The following is an 11,658-nucleotide window of genomic DNA, read 5'->3' on the forward strand; positions in this document are numbered from 1 at the left end:
CCTTCTGATAAGGGGAGCAAAAAAATTATCTTTCTCTGAAAGATTGAGCTGTCCTGTGGCTGCCATTTCGCTTAGAGTCCTTTCTTTAAAAAAATGTCTTACATAGCATAGTTTCTATTTTAACATTGTGTTATAACCTGAAACTATATTTAACGCACCACTTAAGAAAATTAATATTCATATCTTTGGTACATCCCAGTCCCCACTTCCTATGGTAATTAGTTCGAATGCCATTAAGCATTTGTGGTTTGTTAGCATCACTTTCTAACATAACACATATAATATTCATTTTAATATTTGCAAAATGTCAATCATAAAATACGCATTTTTCACAGGCAGGGGAGGGGACAGGGGAGGTGTCAGGGACCTGGTGGCACTTGTAACCTCCTGGGGTGGCCCCATGCCCTTGAGCACTGTCCTTTGTCCCCAGTGCCACGCCCTGCCCCTCTGCTGTCCCCTCCATGGTGTCTACAGTGTCCTCAACCCTGCGCTGCAGCTCCTGTATCAAATTGCTGGGGAGCAATACCAATGTGCAAAAGGCAACACAAAAGTGCAAAAGGCAATGCAGAACTGTAGAAGCCAGTTCTTAAATTGTCATTTATGACCCAGTGCTGGCGGTGTTTGCGAGCGTCCCAGGATGAGGGAAGAGATGAATCTGACTCTGTATTCCTTAGAAGGCTGATTATATTATTTTATATTATATTATATTACATTATATTAATTATATTATATTATACTATACTATACTATACTATACTATATTATATTTTACATTACATTACATTACATATATATATTATATTATATTATATTATATTATATTATATTATATTATATTATATTATATTATATTATATTATATTATATTATATTATATTATATTATATTATATTATATTATATTATATTATATTATATTGCATTGTATTATATATATTATATTACATTACATTATATTATATTATTATATTACATTACATTACATTACATTACATTACATTACATTACATTATATTATATTATATTACATTACATTACATTACATTACATTACATTACATTACATTACATTACATTATTAATGTTATACTAAAACTATACTAAACTATACAGAGAAAGGATACATTAGAAAGCTAGAAAAGAATGAATAATAAAAACCCCGTGACTGACCAGACAGCACGACACAGCTGGACTGGGATTGGTCATTAAGTAAAAACAATTCACATCGAACCAATCAAAGATGCACTTGCCACATTCCAAAGCAGCAAAACACAGGGAGAAGCAATCAGAATTGTTTTTCTTTTCCTCTGAGGCTTCTCATCTTCCGAGGAGAAGAAATCCTGGCAAAGAGATTTTTCATAAAATATCATGGTGACAACCCAGCTCTGCTGCAGGCACAGTGGAAAGCCGGAAGCTGCAGAGGGGACTCAGTCACCCCTGTCCCTGAGTGTCCCCAGTGATGTCACCCCAGGAATTCCCATCAGGATTCGGAACAGTCAGACATAAACTTTAAGGAATTTAGAGATTTTAGAGGAGCTGAAGTTTTAGTTAGAGATAAGCTTTATTAGAAGTTAATAAAAATAAATGGGTAGGCCTTGATAAAGTTAAGAGTTAGTAGTTAACTAACAATTGATTGCTCGTCACCATAGTATTTGGTTAGTTGGGTTTTTAATGAAAAATATAGAAACTGATAAACAGCTCTTAGGAACATAAGACAATTTTAGGCCTCCTCTGTTCTGAAACCAACTGAAGACAGGGAATTGGGGGTTCTACCAAGGGCTCATTTGTCATATTTGCCTGGAAAAAGTAGAAAGGTCACAACAAGGAAGAGTTCATTTACTTCCTCATTTTGGGACCCCTCCCCATAAAAAGGACCACCGACCCATTTCGGGGAACAAACTACAAATGCTTAATGGCTTTCGAACTAATTGCCATATGAAGTGGGACTGGGATGTGCCAAAGGTATGAATATGCATTTGTATTTTGGGTGGTTCAATACTTGCATACGAGTATTCAATACTTGTATAGATAAAAGGGCTCTGCAATCGCCTGTAAATTGTGGCGTGTATTTGGGAGCCATCCCACACACTGCCTGCGTTGCAATAAACACGCACATTCTAATTTTAAACTGCTAGAGAGTCTTTGTCCATCACAGCTAGATATTGGTACTAAATTAATAGCCATAATTTTAATAAATCAACAGAATCATTGAAATATCCCAGAAAATTCCCCCAATTCGTCTCAAATACTGCACGGGGAGGGCACAGGTGACAGCAGCGATGTCCCCAGTGATGCCACTGCCATAATGATGTCAGGGCAGTGACATCATCATCCCTGCAGCAGATTTGGGATCTCCTCAATGGCTCTATGGCACTGCTCGGCCACGTGACAGAAACTGGGTCTGTCAGGGTCATCAATGAAATAGAAATCAATGATATCATCAAGTGCTGTCAGCAGGTGATCCTTGGCCAGGCGGATGTTGGCCTCCCACAGCCGCTTGGCCTCGGCCACCTTGGCCACCAAGCCCTCAGGGATTTTGGGGGACGCCTCATTTGTCCCCTTCAGGGTGGCCTGGATGTCCCTGAGCAGGCACTGCAGCTCCCGGGGGAGCTCGGTGGCTTCGTCACACGCGGCCACCAAGCGCTCCAGCAGCCCCAGGGCCACCTCTGCCCGCCGTCTCACCATGGTGGCCCTTCTTGCCCCGCTGGCAGCCACCATGGCCTGCCTCCTCACCTGGGCTTCTTTCCTGGCCACCACCTCAGCCACCTCCTCCCCGCCCAGGGCCTGACCCAGCTCCACCATGTTTTCCTGAGCTGTCCCATCACGGGCAGCCTCGTCCTGCACCTCCCTGGCCCGGGCGGTGGCAGTGCCCGCCCTGTTGGCCGCCCTGTTGGCCACCTCCCTCCAGGTGTTGCAGAGCTCGGTGGCCTTCCTGGCCAGCTGGGCCCAGCTGTTCGCAGATGCAGACACCAACCCCTCCCACCGGCGGGCCATCTGTGTCACACTGATTGAGCAGGTCACTGAGCCCTTGTAGATGGACAGGGCCCACATCAGGGAGGCAGGAGCGTCATTGTCACCGAAGGGGACAATGGGCTCCCACCAGGGCTCATTAATGCTGCGCAGGCTGTGCCAGAGCTCCCTGGTGAAGTCCTCCAGGCCATTGTACAGGTCTGTCTGGCACTGGAGCATCCTCATCACCTCGTACAGACTGCACCAAGTGGCCAGCAGCTCGCCCAGGATGGCCACCACGGTGACTGGCGGGTGCAGCAGGGCCGGGGACAGCTGGGGAGGGGACAGGGGAAGGTCATGGCACTTGTGGCCTCCTGTGGTGGCCCCCTGCCCTCGAGGAGTCCCCTTTGTCCCCTCCATCCCTTTCTCACCCTCTTGTTCCCTCTGACACCCCCTGCCCCTCCCCTCGTACCCCTCCCCCCCGCCACCCCCCTGCTCCCACTACTCTCCACTCTGGCATCCCCTACCACCACACTTGCAGCCCCTCCCAGCCCCTGCTGTCCCCTCTGCCACCCCCCCCAACCCCACGTGTCCCCTCACCCCCCCCCACCCTCCATTGCCCCCTCTCCCCCCAGTGTCCCCTCTGTCCCCTTCCCCACCACCTCCCCCCCCCATTGCATCTTCTGGAGCTCCATGCTCACTGGGGATACCTTGGGGACGTCTTGGGGATGCTCTGGGGGTTGAACAAGCCTTGGGATGTCCTCCATGGCTCTTTGGCACCGCTCGGCCACCCCACAGGCACTGGGGCTGGCGGGATCACCACTGAACAAGCAGTCGATGATGTCTGGAAGTGTCTTCCCCAGGTGATCCTTGGCCAGGCGGGCGTTGGCCTCCCACAGCCGCTCGGCCAAGGCCACCTTGGCCACCAAGGCCTCGGGGACATGGGGGGACGCCTCATTTGTCTCCTCCATGGCAGCCTTGGTGTCCCTGAGCAGGCGCTGCAGCTCCCGGGGGAACACGATGGCTTCGTCACACGCGGCCACCAAGTGCTCCAGCAGCCCCTGGGCCACCTCCAGCTGCTGTCCCACCATGGTGGCCCTTCTTGCCTCACTGGCAGCCTCCATGGCTTCTTCCCTCACCCGGGATTCAGTCCTGGCCATCACCTCGGCCCCCTCCTCCCCGCCCAGGGCCTGATCCAGCTCCACCATGTTTTCCTGAGCTCTCCCATCACGGGCAGCCTCGGCCTGCAGCTCCCTGGCCCGGGCGGTGGCGGTGGCTGCCATGTCGGCCGCCTTGGTGGCCACCTCCCTGCAGGAGTGGCGGAGCCTCCTGGCCTTCTTGGCCAGCTGGACGCAGCTGTTCCCAAGAACATCCACCGACCACTGCCACATGATGGTCGCCATTGTCACACGGTCCCAGATGGTCCCTGGGGTGCTCTTGTAGGTGGCCAGTGCCTGGCTCAGGGAGGTGGGAGGTTCATCATCGTTAGAGGTGACATTGCGGCGCCTCCAGATGTCATCCATGCGGTACAGGGTGGCCCGCAGGTGACTGATGAAGAACTGCAGCTCCCAGGAAGGGGAACCCAGGGGCGCGAACGGCTTCATCTCCTCCCCACTAGGCAGGGTGGCCAGCAGCTCGCTCAGGGTGGCCACCACGGTGACCATCGGCTGCAGCAGGGCCGGGGACAGCTGGGGAGGGGACAGGGGTGGTATCAGGCACCTGGCCCTCTGCCACCGAGGCGTCCTTTGTCCCTCTCCCTGGAGGACTCTGCTGCCCGTCTGTCCCTTCCCTGTTCCCGCTGCAATCCCTGCAGCCTCGTAACCTTTGCCCCCGCCCCGTCCCTACTGCTGACCCCTCCGCCATCTCTCTGACCTCTCTGCTGTGCCCTCTGCTGCCCCTCGTATCCTCTCCTCTCCCCCACTACCCCTTTCACCACACCACGTCTCGCCTCCTCTCCCCTCCTATTGCACCTCCTTGGGCTCCATGCTCACTGGGGACACCTTGGGCACGTTCCGGTGGCGAAGGAACCCCGGGACCAGCTCCGGTCCCAGCTCAGAACCGGCCCCGGGAACGGCGCCGGGAGAATGGCGGAGCCGCCTCAGGAGGGACCGGGAAGGGGCGGGGCGAGGTGACGTCACCGACCGCCCTTTCCAGTACCGCCCCAGTCCGTGGGAAGCTCAAGGATTTGGGCGCTGTGGCTCAATCCCAGGGGGTTTAGGCTCAGTCCCAGGCGATTTAGGCTCCATCCCCAGGGGATTCCGGCTCCATCCCGCCATTCCCAGGCGGATTCATTCCGCCCTTCCCGGCTGGATTTAGGAGGGAACGCCGAGCGCTCTGAGGAGCCCACAGAATCGCCCTCAACAAACATGGCCGCGCTGCTTCTCTCGCGACACCTCTGGCGAGAAGCGCCAAACGCGGCGCGGACCAATCAGAAGCCGCGCTGGCAGAAGTACTGGCGGAAGTTCCCCCGCGGCGGCGTCGGCCGCTTCCGGCGGAAACGCGGAATTCCGGCTCTGGCCGTGGTTTCGTTTTGCACTCCTGCGTGTATTTGGGCTTTTCCCTTTTCCTAATAAATTCTGTTTCTGGCTTGGAGTCTCTCACTGGTTTTGCTTTCAAACAGAACAATAACTATTATAAGTCTTTAGTATTATAGCTGTAATATAATTAGAATATTATTATTATAATTAGAACTATTTGGAATTTTAACTGTAATACAACTATTTAAACTATATTTAGTATTATAGCTATAATAAAACTATAATGTAACTATAACTATAATAGACCTATTATAACTAGAACTATTTATTATTTTATAGCTATTTACTCCTACATCTCTAATATATCTATAATATTGCAAGTATTTAGTATAACTAGACATAGATCTCTAATATATCTCTAACAGAACTATTGTAACTATTTAGAATTTTATAATTATTTACAATTATATCTATAATATATCTATAATAGAAGTATTTAGTATTTTAAAACTATTTACTATTATATCTATAATATATCTATAATAGAACTATTATTATTTTATAACTATTTATGATTATGTCTATAATATATCCATAATATATCTATAATAGAACTATTAATTATTTTATAACTATTTATGAATATATCTATAACATATCTATTGGAACTATTCAGTGTTTTATAATTATTTATTATTAAATCTATAATATATCCATAATATATCTATAATAGAACTCTTAGAACTCTTTAGTGTGGGAATGCCCAAAATCAGAGGGTTTTGGGGAAGCTGCCAAAGGCCTCAGAGACAGCAGAACTGTGATTAGAGCTCAGCAGTAGCCATGAGATTGGGCAGCAGAAAAATTATTTAAAATGTAGAAGAGCAAGGACAAACAGGACAATGGTCTGTGCATTAATGCTTGTCTAGAATAACTCCCTGAGCTGCAGAAAAGTTTATCTAGCGAGATATTGGAAGTTTGGAGCTCAGTACTGGAGCTCTGTGCATTGTGTTTAAGGCTCACGAGCAGGGATTGTATTCGGAATAAGCCGGCATTGTTTAACCAAAGGTACCTGTGCTCACAGTGGCTGGGTGGAACCACTGTCAGTGTGCTTCTGCTTTGTGTGATCGGCCAAAAAACTGATAAAGTGAGTGTGACACCGAGTTCTCTGTCTGCTGCCTGGGATGTGAGCTGCTGCATCTTCCCACTGCCATGACCATGGGATGAGAGTGATGCTGGAAAATCAAACAGCTCCAGGCACGTTCCCAGCAGTCCTGTCCCGCCGGTGATTTGTGCACAGCCCCGTCCGGCCGTAAAGAAAGCAGAGATAAAGGGAATTTGAGATAGAGATAAACTCCCAGAGGCTGCCTGGAAGGGGTTTGAGACATGAGCCCAACTGAAGGAGTTCATCCCAACCTAGCAAGAAGGCAACTCAGGAAAAGTCACCCAAGAAAGCTTCCCCTGTGGAGAAGGAGCATTTAATTTATTAATATCCTCTATATAAATCAGACTGGGCTGGTCTGAGCTCTGTGTCAGACACATCACTTAAATAAATAAATAAATATCTTTTATATAAATCAGACTGGGCTGGTCTGAACTCTGTGTCAGACACATCCCTTGACCCCACTGAGGGATGAGTGGTCAATAAATCCACCCCAACGTTCCTTGAGGGGAGCACAGGCAGGGAGCTGCTTCAAGGCGCTGTCACTGAGATATTTCCCCTTGGAAACCCTGGGTGGGATGGAAATACACCCAAACAGGTGGCAAAACTGAAATGATATCAAAGCCTCGTGGAATGTGGGTTAAAACATGGGGTCTCTAAGGCTGTAAATTGGTCAAAGCTTCACCAAGTGAGGCAAAATGGTGATGACTCACCCACTGATTTTTTAAACAGGTGAACAGAATGCCATCAAATACACTGATCTAGATCCTGAATCAGCTGAGGGTAAAGCACATCTGGTTTTGTTTAGCATGGGTCAGGCTTCAAACGACACAAGAAGAAAAGATAAAGGGAGTTCAAGACACAGATAAACTGCTGGAGGTTGCCTGGAAGGTGTTTTGAGATATGAGTCAAAAAGAGTATCTTACATAGCATAATTTCTATTTTAACATTATGTTGTAACTTAAAACTATATTTAACACATTACTTAAGAAAATTAATACATCATCACTTTCTAACATAACACATATAATACTCATTTTAATATTTTGAAAAGTTAATAATAAAATGCGCATTTCTCACAATTTCTGAGCTTGTTGGTGACAGAGTCCATGGTCTCTCGGTTGGTATCAGCATCAATCCTTGCAATGCAGGTGGTGCATTGAGATGGCCCCAGATTTGCCAGACCCCACAGCATTTGCCCTGTGCACCTGACCTTGTCGGGGTCATTATCAAGGGTTCCATCCCTCCCAAAGAGTCCCTCCAACGCTGCCACTTCCCTCAGCTGTTGGATCCCTTCCTCGAGGGTTTGATATCATTTCAGTTTTGCCATCTGCTCGGGTGTATTTCCATCCCACCCAGGGTTTCCAAGGGGAAATATCTCAGTGACAGCGCCTTGAAGCAGCTCCCTGGCTGTGCTCCCCTCAGGGAACGTTGGGGTGGATTTATTGACCACTCGTCCCTCAGTGGGGTCTGTGGTATTTGCTGGGGCCCCAGGATGAAGGAGGAATTGAGAACCTGACTCCATGTTCTTAGAAGGCTAACTTATCATTTTATGATATTATTTTATATTAAAGAATGCTGTTCTATAACTCTATAAGAATAGAGAAAGGATACAGACAGAAGGCTTTACAAGAATGAATAATAAAAACTCGTGACTCCTTCCAGAGCCCCGACACAGCTGGCTGTGATTGGTCATTAACTTAAAACAATTCACATGTTGCATAAACAATCTCCAACCACATTCCAAAGCAGCAAAACACAGGAGAAGCAAATCAGAAAATTATTTTCTTTTTTTCCCTGAGGCTTCCCAGGAGAAGAATCCTGGGCACAGCAGATTTTTTCAGAAAATAGGGCAGTGACAGGGGCCAAGTGATGTGTCTTACACGGACTTCAGATCAGCCTGATGTGATTTATATAGAGAACATTTATTTATTTATTTATTTAGTCATTAAATTATACATTCATTCCTTTATTTATTAATAGGCTGTACGGTGCACACATGAACTGATGGATTATATTGCACCAACCAGCAGCTACAAGGAATCATCAATAATCAATATCAGTATCAAACACTGTATCAAATTGCTGGTGATCAATAACAATGTGCAAAAGTCAATAGAAAAGTGCAAAAGGCAACTATTAAATTGTCATTTATATCCCAGCTCTGCTGCAGACACAGTGGAAAGCTCGAAGTTGCTGAAGTGACTCAGTCACCTCTGTCCCTGAGTGTCCCCAGAGTGTCCCAGTATGTCCCTGAGTGTCCCAAGTGTCCCTGAGCATCCCTAGAGTGTCCCCAGTGAGATCACCCCAGGAATTCCCATCAGGATTTGAGACAGTATCATTGAAAAATCCCAGAAATCTCCCCAAATCTGTCTCAAATAGTGCACAAGGAGGGGACAGGTGACAGCAGCGATGTCCCTGATGATGTCACTGTTTCTATGTGAAACTTTCCTGCAGCAGCCTTGGGATGTCCTCGATGGCTCTTTGGCACCGCTCGGCCACCGCGCGGCTGCCAGGGCCACCAGGGCCACCACAGGGACTCAAGAGGAGGTCGTGGATGTCCCCAAGTGTCCCCAGCAGGTGCTCCTTGGCCAGGCGGGTGCTGGCATCCCACAGCCACTCAAACTTGGCCACCTTGGCCACCAAGACCTGGAGGACATCAGGAGATGCCTTGTTTGTCCCCTTCAGGATGGCCTTGATGTCCCTGAGCTGCCACTCCATGTTCCAGCTGAACAAGGTGGCTCTGTCACACATGGCCACCAAGCGCTGCAGCAGCCCCAGGGCCACCACAGCCCAGTGTCCCCTCCTGGTGGCCACCACAGCCTCTCCCATGGCCTCATTGGTGGCTGCTGCCACCTGGGCATCGTGTGTGGCCATTTCCCTGGTCACCTCCTCCTTGTCCAGGGCCACCATCAGCTGCTGCTCCATGACCACCTTCCTGTGGTTGTCACAGAGCTTGGTGGCCTCTCTGGCCAGCCAGTCCCAGCTGTCCACAAGCCTGGCCACCAACTTCTGCCATGCCTTGGCTGCGGCTCTCACATCAACCCAGGTGTTCCCAGGGGTAGCCCCAAGGGTGGCCAGGATCCGACCCAGGGAGGGGACACCATGGTGGCCCAGGGAGGTGACACCGCCGTGGTTCAGGATTGCACGGAGGCTCCGGGTGAAGTTCTTCAGGTCCTCATCCAGGGAGTTTGGGAACTTGTCCCTGTGTGGCCCGGTGACGGTGGCCACCACCTCGCCCAGGGCGGCCACCACGGCCACCAGCACCTGCAGCTGCGGAGGGGACACCTGCGGAGGGGACAGGGGAGGGTGTCAGGGACCTGGTGGCACTTGTGGCCTCCTGTGTTGGCCCCTCTGCCCTCGAGGGGTTCTGCTTTGCCCCTCTGTCCCTCTGTCAGCCTTTTGTCCCCGCTGCCATCCCCCGTGTCCCCCCCGTCCCCCTCTCCCCCTGTCGCACCTCTTGGGGCTCCATGGTCACTGGGGACACCTTGGGGACACTCTGGTGATGCTCTGGGTGTTGAAGGAGCCTTGGGATGTCCTCGATGGCTCTTTGGCACCGCTCGGCCACCCCACAGGCACTGGGTCTGGCAGGACCACCAGTGAAATAGAACTTGATGATGTCATCAACTGCCCCCAGCAGGTGACGCGTGGCCAGGCGGGCGTTGGCCTCCCACAGCCGCTCGGCCAGGGCCACTTTGGCCACCAAGGCCTTGGGGACATTAGGGGATGCCTTACTTGTCTTCTTCAGGGCGGCCTCGATGTCCCTGAGCATGTGCTGCAGCTCCCGGGGGAACGCGGTGGCTTCGTCACACGCGGCCACCAAGCGCTCCAGCAGCCCCAGGGCCACCTCTGCCCACTGTCTCACCTTGGTGGCCCTTCTTGCCTCGGTGGCAGCCACCCTGGGCTCTCTCCTCACCTGGGCTTCACGCCCGGCCACCACCTCAGCCCCCTCCTCCCTGCCCAGGGCCTGACCCAGCTCCACCATGTTTTCCTGAGCTGTCCCATCACGGGCAGCCTCGTCCTGCAGCTCCCTGGCCCGGGCGGTGGCAGTGCCCGCCATGTCGGCCGCCTCGGTGGCCAAATCCCTGCAGGCCTCACAGAGCTTGGTGGCTTTCCTGGCCAGCTCAGCCCACCTGTCCACAAGCACAGCCACCGACCGCTGCCACTTGCTGGCTGCCATTGTCACGCTGTCCCAGGTGGTCCCTGGGGTGCTCTTGTAGGCGGCCAGGGCCTGGCTCAGGGAGGTGACATAGTCCTCATAATCAGAGGTGACATCGTGGCACCTCCAGGTGTCATCAATGCGGTACAGGGCGTACTGGAGCTCCTTGGTGAAATCCTCCAGCTCCCAGTACAGGCACCCTGGGGACTCAAGCAGGCGAATCTCGTCCTGACTGGGCAGCGTGGCCAAAAGCTTGCCCAGGGTGGCCACCACAGTGACCGGCGGCTGCAGCAGGGCCGGGGACAGCTGGGGAGGGGACAGGGGAGGTGTCAGGGACCTGGTGGCACTTATGGCCTCCTGTGGTGGCCCCGTGGCCCTGAAGGGTCTCCTCGGTCCCCTCCATCACTTTGTCAGCCTCTTTTCCCTGCTGCCACCCCCTGTGTCCCCTCCTCCTCCGTGCCACCTTCCCCCCATCGCACCTTTTGGGGCTCCATGCTCACTGAGGACACCTTGGGGACACTCTGGGGACTCTCCGGAGCTCGAAGGAGCCTTGGGATGTCCTCGATGGCTCTTTGGCACCGCTCAGCCACCCCAGTGGCACTGGGGATGGTGGGAGCACCAGTGAAATAGAACTCGGTGATGTCATCGACAGCCCCCAGCAGGTGATCCTTGCCCAGGTGGGCGCTGGCCTCCCACAGCCGCTCAGCCTCGGACAGCAAGTCCTCGGGGACATAGGTGGACAGCTTCTTTGTCCCCTTGGGGTCGGCCAGGGTGTCCCTGAGCAGGCGCTGCAGCTTCCGAGGGAACGCGGCGGCTTCGTCACACGCGGCCACCAAGCGCTCCATCAGCCCCAGGGCCACCTCTGCTCGCTCTCTCACCATGGCGGCCCTTCTTGCCTCGCTGGCAGCCTCTCTGG

General features: G+C 51.4%; 3 protein-coding genes across 3 annotated transcripts in view; all 3 read right to left on the minus strand.

The window, feature by feature from the left end:
- LOC311164310 (uncharacterized protein) overlaps window positions 1–11,658 on the minus strand; it is a gene marked incomplete at both ends in the record, with an annotated part of 52,717 nt that overhangs the window by 16,894 nt on the left and 24,165 nt on the right. The gene's annotated exons all lie outside the window — the stretch shown is intronic.
- On the minus strand, window positions 1,279–5,315 carry LOC311164311 (uncharacterized protein; the record flags this gene model as incomplete). Its single annotated transcript, XM_084223719.1, has 4 exons — window positions 1,279–3,280; window positions 3,658–4,635; window positions 4,918–5,044; window positions 5,221–5,315. The coding sequence occupies 4 exons, from the start codon at window positions 5,313–5,315 to the stop codon at window positions 2,327–2,329; spliced, it is 2,154 nt and encodes a 717-aa protein (XP_084079845.1). The 3' UTR covers window positions 1,279–2,326.
- LOC311164350 (uncharacterized protein) lies at window positions 8,674–11,643 on the minus strand. Its single transcript, XM_084223772.1, has 3 exons — window positions 11,222–11,643; window positions 10,041–11,048; window positions 8,674–9,871 (listed from the first exon to the last, which is right to left on the minus strand). The coding sequence occupies exons 1-3, from the start codon at window positions 11,621–11,623 to the stop codon at window positions 9,020–9,022; spliced, it is 2,262 nt and encodes a 753-aa protein (XP_084079898.1). The 5' UTR covers window positions 11,624–11,643; the 3' UTR covers window positions 8,674–9,019.

This window comes from Fringilla coelebs (assembly GCF_963513975.1).
Source record: "Fringilla coelebs genome assembly, chromosome: 31".
Taxonomy (NCBI): domain Eukaryota; kingdom Metazoa; phylum Chordata; class Aves; order Passeriformes; family Fringillidae; genus Fringilla; species Fringilla coelebs.